The sequence below is a fragment of the Python bivittatus genome, unplaced genomic scaffold (genome assembly GCF_059951505.1).
Source record: "Python bivittatus isolate LINGU-HERP-01145 unplaced genomic scaffold, Pbiv_v1 ctg000020_np1212, whole genome shotgun sequence".
Classification (NCBI taxonomy): Eukaryota; Metazoa; Chordata; class Lepidosauria; order Squamata; family Pythonidae; genus Python; species Python bivittatus.
This window is the reverse complement of record NW_028277030.1, coordinates 468542-488250: the sequence shown is the minus strand read 5'-3', so window position 1 is coordinate 488250 and position 19709 is coordinate 468542. Positions and strand designations below refer to the sequence as shown.

The 19709-nt window shown below is 36.0% G+C and overlaps 1 protein-coding gene across 2 annotated transcripts in view; it reads right to left on the bottom strand.

Annotated features, from left to right (window-relative positions):
* AGAP1 (ArfGAP with GTPase domain, ankyrin repeat and PH domain 1) overlaps window positions 1-19709 on the bottom strand; it is a 428513-nt gene that overhangs the window by 293746 nt on the left and 115058 nt on the right. For both annotated transcript variants that reach the window (XM_088132847.1, XM_088132845.1), the window contains exons 8-9: window positions 19007-19162; window positions 6222-6314 (exon numbers count right to left, since the gene is read on the bottom strand). In XM_088132847.1, the coding sequence (XP_087988973.1) occupies window positions 6222-6314; window positions 19007-19162 (249 nt within the window). The remainder of the gene's footprint in view (window positions 1-6221; window positions 6315-19006; window positions 19163-19709) is intronic.

Genomic DNA, 19709 nt, shown 5'->3' with positions numbered 1-19709 from the left:
ATTATGTAGAAGACCAAGCTTTCTAGAGAAAGCTCTAATGCTGGGAAAGGTGGAAGGAAAGGGAAGACAAGGACAACCAGCAGGAAGGTGGATGGGCTCACTTACTGTGGTGATGGGTGCAATATTGGAAGACTTGAAAGACCAGGTTAGGGACAGATCATCATGGAGAAAATCTATGTGGTCACTAAGAGATGACACTGACTTGATGGTATACAATCATTCACTCCCTCCCTCACTCCCTCACAAAGGTACTTTTACTGTACCTCTCCATAGACCTGGACAACTGCCATCAACTTTTCCAAGTGATGCCCTTCTCGGTTCACCTTCTAAAAAACCTCCCTCCCTTACCTCCATTTATACTCTCTTGGTTCTATCACATCCTCCAGATCTCTCTCTCTAATCTTCCTCTCTCACATCTCACAGGTTTTTAAAATAGAATGGGAGCTGGGGAAACTGCTTTTGGTTTTGCTTAGGCAAAATTCTCTTCTCTCCTCCCCACACTTGAGTCCAGGATTCCAAAACAACTACTCAGCTTTGTCCTCTCTAGTCAAAAGGAGAGGAAATGGATATTGTTGTATGCTGCTCAGAGTCATTTTTGTGAGATGGGTGGCTATATAAATATGATGGATGGATGGATGGATGGATGGATGGATGGATGGATGGATGGATGGATGGATGATCCCTCAGTGGACACATTATTAGGCATGTTCTATCCAGGAAGCAAAAGTATTGTGTGAGGTACTAGCTATCTGAGGTGAGTATGTGGACTTGGCTTGTCCATTCACTATATCACTTTCAAATAAGCCACTTTACTGCAGGTAGGAAAATGAGGAGGGAATATATTGCTTGGAATGTTGAAAACTGCTTAAAAATATTATGGCCTAAGAACCCAAAATTGTAACCTTAGAATCTGCAATAAATAAAATTTGTTTTCAGATATGAATTAGGGAGTATAATTTCAAAAGTACTTTGCTGATAGGCTTGGGGAATAGTAGAAGAGAAGTTCTGATATGACTATCATTACTAGGATGTCACATTATATATTCTTTGGATTTAATACATATTAAAATATGTAAAATATTAATTATAAATGCATTTTTAAACATATATCATACAATATTGGTTAAATGTGTAATCTTTGGATGATAATCTAACACTGAAACCCATGAATTGACAACAAATCAATTCTGTTTTCTTAGATTTTTTCATATAAATATTCCTTGTTTATGCTATTTACATCTCTAGTCCTTGGGCTTTTGGGTGTTCTCAACATCTTGAATATTTCTGCTGATAAATTTAGAAAGATATTCTTATTATATTTTGAATGCAAGCTTACAAACAAATAGTACAAAGCTGATGCACTCATTAGATTTGTTGTCTAACAACAATTCAGAATTTGTTGCAAACTAGTAGGCACTCTATGAATTCTATCATATTACTGTATTGTATAATTTTCAGTGTCATGGAAGCTGAAGACATAGTGTAAATATACATTAATCTATAAAGCCAAGCACTAAAGGCCAGTTCTAACTATTTATTTATGCTCCAATTTAGAAAGGAAAAAAAAAAGGGAAATAGCACACAGCTGCCATCCCAAAAACAGACCTCCCATCTGCCACCCACGATTTGCATGTCACCTTCTCCAGGCTCATTTGTACTTCATTAACTGCCATTGACTTAACAAGATTTATGCAAATGACACCATAGGAGATTGCTAACTCCCACTGCAATCAAGCGATTATGTACGTACAATTCTCCACAGCAATGAAAAATTAATACACGACAAGCCCACTCACTGCTGAGCTGTGCCTCTTGCTTTTATATTTCTTGTCATGAACTTTTTATTTTAATACATCCTACTGGCAGAGATTTGGCAGAAAGCATAAAGCAGAAACAAACCATACAAATATGATTCTTTCCTATAAATCTTGTCTTTTTTAGAGTCTGTCATAAAATAACTGCTTATGTAAGATTATATAGAATGAGTCATAAACTGTATACATTCACAAAACATGAGATACAACAGAGCAGAGAACCAATTTAAAAGTTTGATTTAAATCAAGTTTCCTTTTTTGAAATTCATATATTTATTCAATGAACTGGTTACTATAGTAATAAAAACAATTGGATAGCTCCTAAACAGGACTTTTATAAAACTGAGAAATATAATTCACTGTCTTTACTCGTGCAGCCTATCATGTCTGCTTATGGACAGATTTGATTCTCTAGGTTGATCAAGATATGAAGGAAGATCATTGATTTGAAGGCCAAGACTATAATTTAGTGAACAGAGCAGAATATTAAAAAATAATTCTGAATCACCCATATGATTGTCCTGGAACATCCTAATAAGATTCTTTGTGAATTTTAGATCCAACAGGAAATGAGCAATAGCAACATACTAAATGACTTACTGTGCCATTACATGGCTGAGTTTGTGTAACACCATAATTTAGAGACACAATTAGAGACACAGAAACTACATTCACTCAAGATGCCAAACTTAGTTGGGATTAAGATTGGCTATTTTCTTTGTATTTTAGCATGTTGTGTGGAACTCAGCCCATTTGGCTGGTTCAAAAACACAGAAAGTAGTTAATTCAGTTAAATGTTCTAAGTGAACTTAATTCATGAACCTTACAAATCAGATATTTCCTATATGATTTTCCGCTTTATATAGATAAGCTACCACGACAAGCCTATGTTTAAAAGGAATCTTGCTTGAAAAAAACTCTGTATTTGATATATGTTTTTAAATATTATTTATTTATTGGATTTATTAAGGCCACCCAACTCCAAGACTGCATATATATTGAAGATATACTTAGAATAAGTTAAACATTCCAATTCCTTTTTAAAAAGTTTGACACAAATTAGAAGGCAATTCAAGCATTAACAGGCATATTCCTGAATTAATATTCTGAGTTATTGCCATGAAAATATAGTTCATACAGTGTAGTTCATACATTGTGCTAAGCTAAATATGAACAAACCATAGCTTACTGCAATATGTGAATCAAGCCAGTGTTTGTGCTTTTTATTCATTACCTCAATTACAATGCATTTGCAAAATATATCGTAAAAGTTATGATTAAGTATCTCAAGAACCTAAAATTAGTAAAATAATGTTTGGCTCTATTGCTAGTCCTTTAATTAAGTAACCTCTTTACTGAGACATCCCTATCAGTGATTCCCAAACTTTTCTATGTGCCACTTCTTTCACACACAAAATCTATCTTCCCTTTTCTCCTTTGCCTAACTTCATTGTTTTGTCCAAATCTGACAACCTGGTTTGAGCACTAGCCATAGCCTGCTTGTGAAGTATGACTGGTATGTTTAAACAAACTTTAGAAAGTTGCATGTTCTTTTTCTTGTTAAAAAGAAAAATACGTCACTCTATTGCAGTAAATCCTGCTGCAACTTTATCGTACTTAATAATTTTGAAAAACTAACTGATGCTTTGAGCAGATATTTGGATGGGATACTGGTGTATACTCTTGTCTAGTACTTACTCTAAACTTGTCACACTGTCATTAATGAGTATATTCTGCAATATAGGAGCCCTAACCCCTAAACACAAGCTGGTGCCTTGGTTTTTGAAACAGTCTAATACTGAAGAAAAAAATACTGCTAATCTACTATCAAGATAATAATTTTACAGTTTATAATTTTATACTAACTTTATAAAGAAGTATAGAACCATATAAATTTTACAATAAAAGTAGTTTTGGTTGTGAAGTTTCATGTACTGGTTGTAAGTTACCCATAAAAATACAAGTAGTTTTATAGCTGACAATATTAAATTATTTTTTGCATATCTGCAACCAGACAGGGCTGGAAACAGGAAACCTAAGATTCACAATTCTAAACTAAGTATGTGTTATGTGCTCTTATGTGTTCTGCAGTAGGAAATTTTTAGAGGTCTTCTTTTCTAGGTCTCTATTCTTCCATAAAACAATAATAACTGCATATGTTTATAGGTATGCAGATCAAGAACTAACAATTCTACTTTCTTAAATTTTCATAATAAATTTGACCTTAAGTTTCTGCCCTATTCAGATTAATGCTGCTTATCTTCTTCCTCTGATCTGGAGATGAAGAAAAAACACCAATATATCTGAATCCCTTTCTTAATGTATTTTGATGATAACATATAGCAAACTTAGTATCTATACTTAACAAAAATCCTCAAGTGGTAGGCATCATCTAATCAGAAACATTTTTCTCTCTCAAGGAAGAAGTGCCTTGACTTAAATCAAAACTAAAGACATACCATATAGCATACGATCAAGAAGAAAAAAAAGGATATTTTAATGATGAAAACATTTGCATCCCTTACAATCGGGAACACAACTCAGTCTCTGTAATTGCCAGCTGGCACCTGAGTTGAGGTGGAGATCAATATTATATTAAATTAAATATTACTTGTAAAGACCAAAGGGTGTGGAGTAAACTGAATTGATTAAAGAGGACAGTAATATGCTGGTTGGAAAAAAAACCTCATTTTAAAAGGTGATAGATTTATTACTATTATTGTTGTTCTCAGAATGGGTAATAATCTTTTTACAGATATAGGGAAATGATTGTAATGTAAAGATCAATACCTAAATTTACTTGTCAACCATTCCCCTGATAGAATAGAATTAGACCATGGAGAACTGCCTAACTTTGTCTCCATGCAGATGCTTCAACTTTAAATTTTTGGTAGTTTTTGACAAGAAAACTAATGTTGGGGATGAGCATCATGATGCTTAGGCATTCCTATAATCACACTGAGTTCCTAATACTCTGTACCACACAGCCTAAGAACATAGGAAGAGCCATGCTGGATCAACCCAGGAGATTCTGTAATCCAACGTTCAGTATTACATAGTAGCCAGCTAGGTATACTCTGGAAAAAAACATGGAAGTAAGACTATATCTCCCTTCCACTGTTGCTCCCTAACAACTAGCATTTAAGGTACACTGCCTGTGATTCAGGAGGCAGTATATATTAATCAAGACTAATGGCCATGACAACTATGTGCTCCATGAATGTGTGTACTTCCCTTTTAAAACCTCCTAACTTGATTTCAGTAAGAACACTGCAATTTTCACTCAAAAGAACTGCATTAAGGACTCCCAATACACATTGTTCTTTAGAAACTGACGGTTTAAGTTGTAATAAACAAATTTTTATTGAGATTTTCATTCCAGGCTTTAGTTATGCAAGGAAAAAATAAGATTTATTTAATAAAACTTCTGATAGTGTTTAGCACCATCACTACAACCAAAGTTCTGCACTTCTCTCATATGGGAATTACGTAGGAATCATTGGCTTAATTTCTTTACCACCAGAGATTTTTAAAAGTAGGAAACAGAAATCAAAGGGACATGACTTCAGTATTTCACTATTACTGATCCATTTATCATATGTAAAAACAGAAAACTGTTTTTAAGGGTTGGAACAATTAAACATTGTTCCATAAGATCCAAGTGTTTTGTTTTTCTTTTTTTGACAGGCAATGCTCTTCACATTAAATATCTTAGGGATGTGGCACTAATGCAATTACAGTTATACTAGTAGTCAAACAGACAAAAGGAAATCCTCAGTTTGAAATCGTATATTATAATAAGGGTGTTTAATTAAGGCCACATATTATGGCTGTAAAAGTTTGTTTATATAAAAACATCTAAACGAAGTTACAATTCCTTCATTAGCAAATTACAAACAAAAGTGCACAGCTGACTCACCAGCCATGATTATCACATCTAATTGCCTCATTGCTGCAAATCAGTCTGGAACAATGTTCAGATGTCCTTCTGCAAGAGCAAATGAGGGCCACATCGGGCTATTTCTGTGATCACAAGGGGCTCTTGTACAGTGATCTGATTTACCCTTGTAGACTGGCAGCAAACGGCCCAATCAAAGCACTTTCTACAAAGGCAGGCTTTGAAGCCAGCTCAGCCTAGAAGCACGCTCCATATGCAGGCCAGCAGACTGCACTTCATTAGGCCTGTTGTCACATTTTCCCTCTTCTTATTCTAATGATCCTATTTTAATTCACATAGGAACCTCTCCTAATTGATGTCAAGTGAGTGACTTCAACATTCATCACCACAGCACATCAAACAAATCTTGGCAGAGAAGCCAAGCATTATGGTGTTTAAGACCTAAGGTGTGTCTCCAAGTACAGGAAAGCACACACACACACATGCACACATACACACACAGGCTGTACCTGTTTAATTGGGATTGCACGACCGCTTCCAATACTATCTGCTCTGCTCTCCAATCCTTTCTTCTCTTTGTCTGGGTCACTCCCTTTCCGAGACTGTAGGGTAAAAGCAAAGTTAACATTGTTAATACATTAATTCAATTTTCCACATTCACATATTAAATTGCAAATTTTATATTTATAAAATATTTTATATTTTAAAATGTTCTGCATATTAATATATTGACTTTTAAATACTTTAACCAGGACTATAACACAATAGAGATTTTAAAAATGCTAACAAACTGTATGTCTTTTCACACTGGAAATTTCTTATATAAGTGTACATGCTTTATTATCATTTGATGAGATTTTAAAAGGCTATTAACAACTCAGCAGTGTAATTTTATGGATTATCTTGATCAGAATTTAATTTAATTTAATTTCCTCTTTTACTACTTTCAGATGACAGCATCAAAGTCAAACTAACAACACTGAGAAAACCAAGCTGCTTTGGCAAAGTATAAAAACTGGAAATACTCCTTTAAGCATACTTTCTTCAATAACAAATGTCATGGATATAATAAAATACAATAAAAGCTTTTCTTTAAGAATGAACAGCTACTTTATCTGGGTAGATTAAAAAAAGAAGAGCACCCCCTTTTCAAATTATGTGGCAAAAATTGCCCTGCTTCCTTTCTCAATGCTGTGGGACAAATACATATAATCCTATGTAAAGAGAATTTCGTATCCTCCTCTATTATTGTCAGCTAAGTAAATCTAGAAGTGACAGATTTATTTTATTATGAGTAAGATCTAAAAGTCATCCTCCTTAATAACTATACTGACAAGTAAGAACTTCACTCCATTACTTTTCAGTGGGAACATTACTCACACAATATTGAAAATGGGAAAATGTTTTCATGTGGTTTTCAAATCATAGATGATATATGAAGTGAATGTACCAGTGATGTCCGGCACACAACTGAATGCTAATAAAAAACAAGTTACATGAAACCACACAGATTTTCTAGAATACATTACATTGGGTGCCTTCAAAAATCCACATTAGAATACATAGCTGAATGCCAATCAAAACTATTATCATATTTTTTGAGAATGGATTAAGAGAAAAGAAAAGGAATTGGCTTTCTGAAGAACAGAAGACCCCCACATAATTGTCATCCACAGTTTCTTTCAATTACATTTGCAAAGTACATGCAGAGCTTAAGAATTACGTTTACATTTTATGTTTTTAACTAGTGCACTCCTTTAGGGAGCAGCTTGCCCTCCTCTGTCTGGATTCGCCCACAGGGCTACTAAGCTAGAGCTTTAGACAGTCATATTAACCTACTCTCAATTTCTCCTAAGCTGGGAAATCAAATCAATGTGATCCTCGAGCCTTCTGTGTTCCTAATAGGTATCTCTTCTGGTTTTTAAAAAATATTCCCCCCTATAATACAGCTAGCTAAAACAGCTTCTCTTCAAAGAGGAAAAAAAAATATTATTATGAGACATTTTCACAGTTACCAGCTTTCAATATTTTAATAAGAAAGGGGTTTTAAAATAATAAAAGTTCACTGTAAAATCACCCTCAAACTACTGTGATTTTCTCAGTTATGATTTTTAGTTTGCCCACTTCAAAATTACTCCTAATCCAGATAATAGACATTACAGTACTGAACTTTCCCTATAAAGCAGTCAAAATCAGTCACTCAAAATTACTTGATAGAGTTACTGTATCTATTTGACAGCAAGCATTTTATCTTTTTTATAATATACATTTAATGTTAATATATATGTCAGAGTCCTCTCAAGCCTGGAAAATTAGGACTGTAAATATTATAAGCAGAAATAGAATTGGTTCATGTTTCCTGTTTACAGCCTTGTGTCACATATGACCAACATTATGTTTTCGCAAGGTTGTAAAATTTGGGGGATAGTACTTTCATTCGCACAGCTGCTTTCACACCCATTATGATAAAAAAAAAAAATTGTAACTGCTGCTGTAACTATCGCTACCTATTAGTTGAATATCTAGTTCATTAATTGTCTTCTACATTATGATGGTATAAAATAATGTATGCTAGGAAACAATTACTTTTGTATACCTACTCAAAAATTGTTGGCTGAAGCAGCATATGTAATCATATTTCTAGAGGTTTTTTTAAAGGTTATGGAACAGATATATTGTCTCCCTAACTTAATATATATCAGAAAACAAAAAGTGAATTCATAACAAGCACAACTGAAGCAGCATCAAGACAGAATTAGAATATTCGAAATCATTCATACCTATAAAATAACACACAAGAAAAAACCTTAATTATTACTATCACTATTCTTGAATTTAAAAAAGAGCCACTGTTTTCGCTAACAAATTTTGCTGAAAACAACTAAACCACCTTAAATGTAAGTAGACATGGAAACTAGGGTTTTGCAGCCCTTCCTAAGGACTTGCTTCAATTACTACTAAAATAAAGCACCTCCGTGAAGCTGCTTTGCAGAGAGCCTCCCCCCCCCACTTTCTTCAAAGAGGGAGTGAACAGCTGCTTTGCCTTCTCCAGCAATTCCAATAGCCAGTTGACACTCTGAAGCAACTCAGGGTACCTCATTGAGGAAAACTGCACCATCTCTTTGCCTTAAACAAAAAACCTCCAAGATGAAACTAAGCTGCCTTGCCCAGGGCAAATAAAAACCTTTTGCTTAGTGAAGTTTTGATAAAAATAAGAAAGAATTCAGTTTTGATATCTAAGCAATTAAGCCATAATTCCCCTGGGGCAGAAAATACAGTCTTGTAAGAGACAGGTATCAGAATACGATTTTACTGCTGTTTTCCATTGCTTTTCACTTCCATTTCTATCATTTTATTACTACTGTTCGATTATTAAATGTATCAGCCCTTTAAGGTAGGCCATGTGAAGAGACAGATACCACAGAGATTCCAGGAATGCTGCTTTGTTATAATAAGATATAATAACAGAATCTTGAAAGCTGTCCAAGCTTCTCCCTGTCCCATATTACACTAACAAAATCAAGGTGGGATTATTCTGCAGTTCTTTCTCACACTTCCTTCAATCTCTGGACTGTGTAATTGTTTCTCCAATCCCTCCTTAACAGATCTTTCATACCATGCTCATTTCTAAATTTCTCTACAGAATGCTGCATTGTATGGATTTCAAATTGTGCTAATTAAATCACAAATGTAATTCTTGCTAGTTCTTAAGAAAGGTGAAAAATAACTGAACAAATTATGTCACTTCGCTGACTTACACACACTTTTTAAAACTGTATTATCAAAAAAAAATATATTCAGAAATATTATTTTTTCCAAAAATCTACAAACAATGATTATGTCTGGTTTAAAGAACTAGTTTACCTGCTAGTGCAAAGACTGATACTTTGGAGCCCTTGAGACTTCTGGTACTGCTGACAAGAACTGAGCAAGGCAGGAGAGAGATATTTTTGTATACTTCCCCATCAGTTTTATCTAATATTTTCTTTTTCTTTTGCAAACAAAGACATATGGAATTACTGCAAATATTCAGTTGTAAGCAAATGTGAATTATTTGTGCTGGAGATAGTGTGAAATCATGCCCCTTTCTGGGTCATCTCTAGAGAGACAATCCTCTTCCGGCCAGATCCTCTTTCATTTCCTTTTCCTTAATATTGAAGAATTGGTAGAGAAGTATAAGCTGATAACAAACGCTAGAAATTCAAAGACTGGATCTATTTTTCTGCCATCTACCTTACTTCCATTTTTGGAGAAGAACATTCAGTTTAACCTATTGGGATATCCTCTCAAATCACAGCTTGACCTGGGGTTTTGAGAGAAATGGGGAAGAATGTTTAACAGAACACAACTTCAAGAACGATGACATCTATTTGGAAAGAAACCTACCTGAATCAAGCAGAAAACAATACCCTAATCAAGGACCTACCAAGGGGAAAACCACACCCCCACCAATACTGGCAGGGCAAGCTACTATATATAAACAGAGAGCAAACCCCACACTCACTAGCGCTGATGGTATTACCTAGTTGGATAATGAAACATCTGCAAGCAAGCAACCAAGCAGAGAGTACCAAGGATTCTACCTGGATATAGCTTATCAAATTTAGGATCGTACCATACAATTTGGGCAACAGCTCAGAAAGTTTCTTAACCCTAATTTTAAAAATTCTCCACATACAAAAACACTAACAATTACTTGCTTACTGTGCTATAATTTTTTTATTCAAGTAAAAGAATAATGGCTATGGTAATACTTTCTTACAATGTGCTAAACAGAACCATGATATTGCAAAATTAGTACTAAAACTCTTCTCTTATATTCAGAGCCAGTTTGGTCTAATGGTTAAGGCAGCAGGCTAAAAACCAAGAGACGGTGAGTTCTAGCCCCGCCCTAGGCATGAATGCCAGCTGGGTAACCTTGGGCCAGTCACTCTCTCTCAGCCCAACTCACCTCACAGGGCTGTTGTTGTGGGGAAAATAGGAGGAAGAAGGAATATTAGGTACATTTGCCTCCTTGAGTTATTTATAAAAATATTAAAGGCAGAATAAACATTTTTTCCAAAAAAAAAACTCTTATATTCTGATGTTTCTTATTGTTTCAAATGTACCTCTTGTTTTACTGTATTTATTTTTTTAGGAAAGTACAAAATTTAGTTCTAAATTAACTGTATATCTGTAAAACCAGTATCCTACATTATAGATAAAAAATTGTTTAAATGAATCCATGTCTCTCATCTAATTTTCTCTTACAATTAATGAAGCCTTCATTGAAACCCTACAAAATATTTGAACCTCAGTATGCATACGTTATTTCCAAAAGTTCCTAAGTGAAGTCTGAATAAGAGAGTACTGATTTAAATGCCATCCTTTCTCAGTTCACCTGACTTATGCCATATTCCTTGACTCACACTGACATCTAGTGGAGGAAAAAGGTAAAGTTACACAGCAAATAAACACTACTTCAATGTATCATTGAATTCAATGTACCTTGCCTTCAATTTCTTTTTTACCAAACTCCTCAGTTTTAGAAAGTTTTTTCTTTTGAAGTCTAAAGAATGAATGAATTTTATTGATTAGTCAATTGACCTTATCAATACAGCAAGATAAAAAATATAAACAAAACGTAATCGAAACTATAAAAAGAATACATGAGACATATATGTATATGTGATCACAGTACAAGGAGACAGTTATCAGATGAGAGAATCACCTTTACAGGATACCCCAATTTGTTCTATATAGCAGGATCTTAAAGCCTTCAGTATAAATATGGCAGTTCTACACCCAATATATGTATTGGTGCCCTGGAGAAAATGAGAGAGTCTAAAATTCGGGTCCCAGTACTCTGTTCTTTCCAATAATGGGGATAAATATTTAAGCCTGATAGATGCATATAATGGACAATTAAACAGAATATGAAAAATATTTTCAATATCAGGTGAACCACATATACAGGTTCTTTCATGAAATGGGATATTATGGAAGTGTCCATATTTGGCCATTGAATCCAACAGTTCAAATGTTGTTCTGGTAAAAGCCCTTCTTAAAAATTGAGGCAAACACATAAATAGGTATTTTTCGGGTTGAAAATTTATTTTGTTAGTAGCCAACCACCTTAAGGATCTATTTTTGGCTATAAGTTCCAAGTCAGTTTGGGCTCTCTGCTTAAAAATTTCCCTTGCTTGGGGGACCCTAAGTAATAGGTGCTGAATAGAGAGCCCATAATGTGAGATAACGTCATAAAGCTGACAAACCCATGTGTTAGGCTGCAACATGCTTAGCTATTCTGTTAGGGAAATTCTAGGAAGTCTTTTGGGGTCCATTGTTTGAATCTTCAGCCAATATGAAAAAACTTTAATCATTAAATGGCTGTTTAGAGGATAAAAGCCTAATTCCGCTCTTACTGCTGGGGCAGACGTGTTCTTATCTGTTCCTAGAATATGTCTCAGGAAGTGCATTTGGATTTGTTCTAGTGGGGTAGTTTCATTTAAGCCCCACAGTTCTGCTCCGTAAGTCATCATCAGAATTATTTTGGCCCTAAAGACTTTCAAGATAGGTGTCAGGGTGCATGGTTCATTATAGTAAAATAATTTGAATAACTTTTTAGTGCTTGCCTCAGCCCTTATCGCACTTCTTCTAAAATGATTCACCCACAAACCATTGTTAGCAAAAGTCATGCCTAGATAAATACAAGAATTCACTTGTTCAATGGGTTCTCCATTTGTTTGCCAATTATATTTCACTTTTTTTTTTTACTAAATACCAGCACTTTGGATTTACTTTTATTAATAGAGTTAAGGATACAATAGGAACTTAGCTTTTGCAGCAATTGTCTCAAGCCTATTCGGGAGTGGGCTAAGAGGACCATGTCGTCCGCATATAACAGAATATTGATAAATCTGTTATAGATTTTAGGCATATGCATATTCGCCTCATTCAGAAAACCTGGTAAATCATTAACATATAGATTGAAGAGCATAGGTGCTAAGTCGCAGCCCTGTCTAACCCCAACGTTGGTGGGTATGCTCTTAGTCAGGGTTCCATCTACACTAATACAAATTTTCATCTGCATATTAGAATAAAGAGCTTTAACCAGAAAACGAAAGCTGGGGTCCATATTTAGATCCACCAATTTCTTCCATAAAATGTTTCTATACAGTAATACCTCGGTTCACGAACGCTTCTGTTCATGAACAATTCGGTTCACAAACAGCAGCGTTTGCAAAATTTTGCTTCGGTTCGCGAACCCCGCATCAGGTGACAAACACGACCCGTGCCCATCTTCCCTGCTCTGACATGTGGTCATGGCTCCCTCTAGGCATGTTGCAGACAGACACTTGCTGTGAAGCTTGTTGGTGTCGCCTCAAGCAAGGTTAGTGTTCTCTGTCTTCATACTGTACTGTACTGCACTTTGTTTCATATTTTTGTGGTTAAAAAAAAAATACATATGGTTCAGAACGGATTAACCTTATTTACATTGAACCTTATTGGAAAATTTGATTCGGTTGGCGACCACGTTCGTAGGGGTCAGAACGGATTAACCTTATTTACATTGAACCTTATGGGGAAATTTGATTCGGTTGGCGACCAATTTGGTTTGCAGCCAGAATAGTGAAACGAATTAAGTTCATGAACCAAGGTACAACTGTATATTGAATCGAAGGCCACGCTTAGATCTATAAATGTGGTAAACAATTTCTTACCCGTTTTCAAGTGCTTTGATACAAGATTATATAAAATGAAACAGTTATCTATGGTGGAACGCTCTGATCTGAATCCTGCTTGGAGAATAATCAAGAGGTTATTCTCCATAGCCCAAACTTCAATTTTATTCAGCAAATGCTTTGCATACATTTTAGCAACGATATCAATAAGGCTTACTGGTCTGTAATTGGCTGGGTTGCCTCTGTCCCCTTTTTTATATAAAGGAACAATAATGGCAACTTCCCAAACTGCAGGTATGCAGCCAGTATTGTTGATAAATGTAAATAACCCTGCTAACAAAGGCGCCCACCAATCCATGTAAGTCTTGAATTGAATTGAAGTCTCTGGCAGGAAGTCTTCACCAGGGGCCTTGTTGGATTTTAACGAACAAATAATAGATTTAGTTTCAAAAACAGAAACAGGGGGCCAGGTGGGAAGATTTTCCAAAGTTTGATTATATATACAATCTTGATTAGATTTTAAAAAGAGATTAGAATAAAAATCCTCCCACACTGAGGCAGGAATGGGAATATCAAAATAAAATTTGCATTCTTTCAGTATGCCTGAAACAGCGTTCCAGAAGAAGACTGAGTTTGACTCTTTTGCCCAAACTTCCAAATCCGACCATAATTTGGCTCTATGGAAGGCTTTCTTAGAAGCTATCAATTTCTTATAGTCACGTTTAATTTTCAACATATTAACATGGTTTTCTATGGTGGGACAACCTCAGGCCAGGTGCATTGCAGCTCTCAGGTGTTTTCTGCTGAGGAAGCATGCAGAATCAAACCATTTAGCTCTGGCTTCTTGTCTGTTCTTCATTGGAAATTTAACAATGAGAAATTTTCTCAATGAATGGCTTAAGTCGTCATAACAAGCCAAGATATTGTCTGCACCTGAAGACAAATATGAAATTAGGTTTCTCCAGGTCTGGAACTGTGCAGAATCCATAAAGCTGGATAATGCTTCAATATCAACTTTGGCCCATTTAAGTTTTCTGTCCTGTCTCACTTCCAAATTTGCAAGAAGCCTCTTGTCCCAAGGTAGGTTTTCCTGGAAGTCGGAACTTCCTCAGGAAGAAACTGAAATTGGTTGGTGGTCACTGTCTTCTCTAATCAGGACTTGTATATCTGAAAACATCTCTAACCTGTCTCTTGAAACACGTATAAAATCTAAAACACTACTAAAATTGCCTGAATGATAAGTAAAAGGATATATAAAACCAGGGTTCCTACCACCTAAAATATGTAGATTACAGTTATAAATCATAGGAACCAGTTGTACACCTGTGATATTTCTTTTTTCATCTCTAGAATGCCAAGGGGGAGCAGATAGTAAGTAGTCCTCAGGAATAACTCCCAAGTAAACAAAATTTTGTAGGGAAGCCCCCATCCTGGCATTAAAATCACCTACCAGGACTATAATAGCTTTTGGGTATTTTACCTTTAACTTTAAGATTGTCACTTCCAAATTTGCCCAGATGTTCAGTGAGTAATAAGAAGAGGAGTTAAGGTAGAAAATAAGCATTCAACAAAACCAATTTGAAAGAATCATAGGAAAATTTAACAATTAGGTGAGAAGATGGAATATCATTGAAGGTCAATTCCTGGGCTTGCCAGCCCAGCTCTGCCTTGACTAGAATTGCCAGGCCACCAGAGGCCCTCCCTTTGGTCTTAAATTTAGTCATGGGGATAAACCATTATCTGAAGCCTGGCAAATGAATCTGATCTTCTTCCAGGGACAGCCAAGTCTCCTGAAGAGCTACAAGGTCAAAACGTATCAGAAAATCCACCAGGTCCCCATCCAAGACTCTTACTTTCCATCCAGCAATATTCCAAGACAATAGATGGAATTGGTCTGCATGCTTAACATTTTCAGGAATAGGGAAAGAGTTCATGTGCACTTGAGAAGGGGCACAAGTGTTTTCCAGTCATTCCACATTGGTAATGTTGTCTAAAATTCCGTCCGAATCAAAAAAGACACACTGATCTATTGTGTGCCTGCCTTCTCTTTTACCGGGTTGCTGACTGAACTCCAAATGATGTTGTGGGTCAGCAGCCTGTGGCAAAGATACGTTGGTAGACTGGCCCATCAGAGTAGTAACAGAAACCAGGAGGGGAGTTGTCAGACAAAGGTGGTCCTCCTTAGGACTCAGATCAGCTCCTGCACCAGGGCTTTCTTCTGACTGTTATACCACGGTGATTAAGCAGCCATTCAGGTCCTCTTGCCTGTTCGCTTCTGTTATAATGCTACTGCTCATTGTGTCTGTATGCAGAGAAATTTTATCAGGAGTCTCAAAAAGGGCATTTTTTTTAACAGCATTCGGGGTAACAAGATCTATTAAGAGTTTTGCACCCTTGCGTGTAGTTTCTAACACACCTTTCAAGTCATCTAATCTATTAATAATGCCCACTTGCTCAGAGTCTGGCAAAGTACGGAAGGAGTTAATCAAACTTGATTCTAAAAGCTCTACTGAGCACTGATGAGTAGGAGGCATGGAGTGGTGCTTTTTATTTTATTTTTTTAATTGCCGCTTCTCAAGGACGGGGGGGTAGCATCCCTGGAAATAACTGCTTTATAGTCGCTGCAGTTAGGCTTGGAAGAAATGACACTCTTTTTGCTAGAACAGGCTACCAGAGGTCTGATTCCCTCCTCGTTGAATACTCAAATAGGATAAATCTCAAACCTACTCAAGAAAGGATTCATTTTGAACAACATACTTGCTATGGTGGGCTGATTAAAAGTCAGCAAAATACATTTAAAATTTAAAAGGAAGCCACTCGATCCTCTGCAAATCCACCAGCTGCTTTTCGCAGCAGAAGAGTTGGCTAAGGGAAGAAACAGCTACATTTCTGGATCTCCACTTTCTCTTATTAACTCTATTATTTAAAATTTGTAAAGTGATCTGATTCCGCTGTAATTAACACTAATGGTTTATGTCTTTTATCCAGAACTTCTTGGGAAGAAGAAACTTGCTTGGCAAGCACCTCTGAATGTTGGTCATGTGGCAAGTCTATAGCACTTTTGATCAAATCCAAATTAGTGTCCATCTTTAGGTCAACAGATTATACAAGTGACTCTTTTATTGAGTCCACTTTGTTGTTGACAGTAGTTAAGAGATCAAATACTGAAAGCACTGTTTGCGCCATCAGAAGGCATTGCCTAGATATAAAATCGGTAAAGTTTTTGTTTTGCAATTCCTCTCCCTCGTGTTGCCTCAGTTCCTCAGCAGCAGAGCACATAGCTGCAGATCGAAGAGGGGAAGACTTCCCAGGGATAGAAGCAGAGATGTCCAAAAGTTGTGAACTTTCTACCTCTGCTTGTAAGTCCCATTCCAGGGGGTCAAATCTATTGAGGAGGCTAGGGGATGGGGATAAGAATTTGTTACTTACAGCTGTTCACTGATTGTTTTTCAGGAAGTCACCCATTTTGAGTTGATTAGTAGAGTTACATGGTGTGTTTGAAGCAGAGTGGGAGCACTGCCTTTTAGATTCCTTGCATGAAAGATGTTCTTCTGTCTCTGATTGCTTGGCTGACTTTAGAGCGGAAAAAGATCCCGGACTGGTGCCATGTCTTTTCTTTCTTTTTCTCATGTTGTTTTCCTTGGCTGATTTTCAAAGTAATAAATAATACTCTCTCTTCGTCTTCATTGGCAGGTGTCTGGAGCTATTAGGTTCCAGAGTCCAAGGTCTAAAATCCTAATCCTATCTAATCCTTGTTCTAAAACTCTAAGTGTCTTAAAACTATATAAAACTGTATAAAATAAATGCCTAATCCACCAGAAAGAGGAGCTAAAAAACTAGCTAGGCTATTTATAAAATAAATAGCACATATAAAATATCATAGGGAGCTCAGCAGAATATATGAATATACAGTATTTTTGGCACTATCTACTTGTTTTTACTAATCATGTGACAAACTAAGTACATTCCACTGACATTTTTTACTTTTTCAATGTATTTCAACATGCAGATATTTAATCTTCATTGCAGCAATACTGATAAAGGGGATATAATGTAACAAATATCATGCACCATTTACATTTTGTAGTCCATTGTGTAATTGAAATAAACAAAAATGCAAATTTCACATGTGGAAAAAGTAAGTACCCCCCTACATTGATCACTACCTCAAACATCTACAATTAGAATCCAGTGCACCAGATCAGGTGCAAAGGATTAGAACATCATTAGAGAGGATCTGGGAGGAACCTGTCTTATTGAAACCTCAGACATTTAGTTTGATTTGCTCTTTGTTGTTGACGTATGTGGTATCACCATGCCTAGATCAAAAGAGCTCTCTGAGGCCTTCAGAAAGAAGGTTATACATGCCCATGAGACTGCGAAGGGATTTAAAAAGATTTCCAAACAATTGGACATCAATCATTCCACTGTTCGGAAGATCATCTACAAGCAGAGAAGGTTTGGGCAACTGCTAACTTGCCCAGGCCAGGCAGCCCCAAATCTGGCTGAGATGCAGGCAAAATAAGCAAACCAATGTTGAGATTTCTGGACACATGCAACAATGTACGCTGTGGGGAATGCTATTTCCAACTAGCAGTCTCATTTGCAGTATCTCTCCATGTGTATCAGGAAACCGACTCCTCCCAAATTCAAGTGGCCTTTTTAAGCTCTCACCTGGAACTCATTTATACCACACTGCTGCTGTCAGTGTCATCCTAGGCACACCAATCAATTTCTCTCTAGAAATACAAACATGCTCAACACATGCTCATTGGCTAAAAGGCTTAGCACACAGTAGTCCTTCTCCATCAAAAGGCACATCCTCAATTAGTTTTTCATAGTCAGGTCTGTGGATTTTGGCCATGTGTGGAATAAAAAAGATGGAAGCAGACATCACCTTAGAAGAGTAGCATATGGTATGTCTCACCATGTTAATTGTTTTTATCCAAATAAGTTTTACTTGGAATAATTGACTGTTTGCACAGAGGCATGGGGACAAAGGGCAATGTCTCCCATAGAAAAAGGTGTAATTTGACTAAATAGGCCAAAGAATTGGCAATAAGGACAAGACCCCAGAAACATAAAATCTGTGGCACTTGGCATCCAACTTTTTCTCACTTTATTCACTGAGGCCACGTGTTGCTATTCCTGAAAACAAGAATTATGTTGCTTCAAAAATAAAATATGTAGCATGGAATATGAACTAAGTATGAGATAGAATTATGAATTGACTACTATTGTCCCTCACTCTATATGCATTTCAATCCACCACAGAAATCATAGCAAAGGACCAATCGACCTAATTATAAACCTTAAAAAACAGCTACAAAAATAATATAATTGTCACTACAAATTGCACTGGAATTATGACTCAATAAATAATCAACCAGTCACAATAATCTCATCATAAGAAGGAAGGTATAACATATGGAGCTGAACTGTAATTTAGTTATCTCCTACAAGATAAGGAAAATAAATGTAGATGCTTTTTTGATTCAGAGCATAAAATTGAGGTTATTCTTAACTACAGAGAAGGAGACACCAACTTTCAAATATGGTTTCTGAAGCTGGCTTATTAATTAATTGATTAGATTAACATGATCAAGCATGATCTCTCTTCGTTCACTCACTGTGAAAAGGTTGGACCGGCGCTTGGACTGTTTACGAACAGGTGTTGGAGTATTAGTAGTAGGTGGAACATCAATTCGTAGTTCCTTCTGACTGGTGCTTGGAGTAGATGGGACAGAGGAAGAATAATCACTTAAACTCCCTCCTCCATTACTGGTCTGCAATAATTAAAATCCACAAAGAAAATCAATTTCTTAATTGTATTTCCTACTACAATATAGGATTTTTAAATATATATAGAATTTCTATACAGAGAGAACATTATCACTCTCTTTCACTAAATCCTCTTGGAATTAATAGGCAATCTTTAAGCCAAGACTATTTCCCTCTATATTCCTTCCTCTTAAATTAATTAAATTTTCACATTTCTTTCCTTTTCCCTCTATCCCATGTAAGGCCTTGTGGCTGATGTGGCCAGAGGCAAAACAAATTTTGATACAGCAGATATGTGTATATCATTTGTACATGGAATGTCAGAACTATGAACCAAGGAAAACTTTATGTTGTCAGAACAAAAATATACAAACTGAAGTACTGATATTCTTAGAATCTGCAAACTGAAATTGCCTAAAATGGATCATTTCACATCAGAGAAATATCTTCTACTGTGGACAAGAAAAGTGTATAAGAAATGGAATAGCCATAATTGTGGACAAAAGCATGTTAAAGTCAGCACTCAGATATAATCCCAGAATTGAATGACTA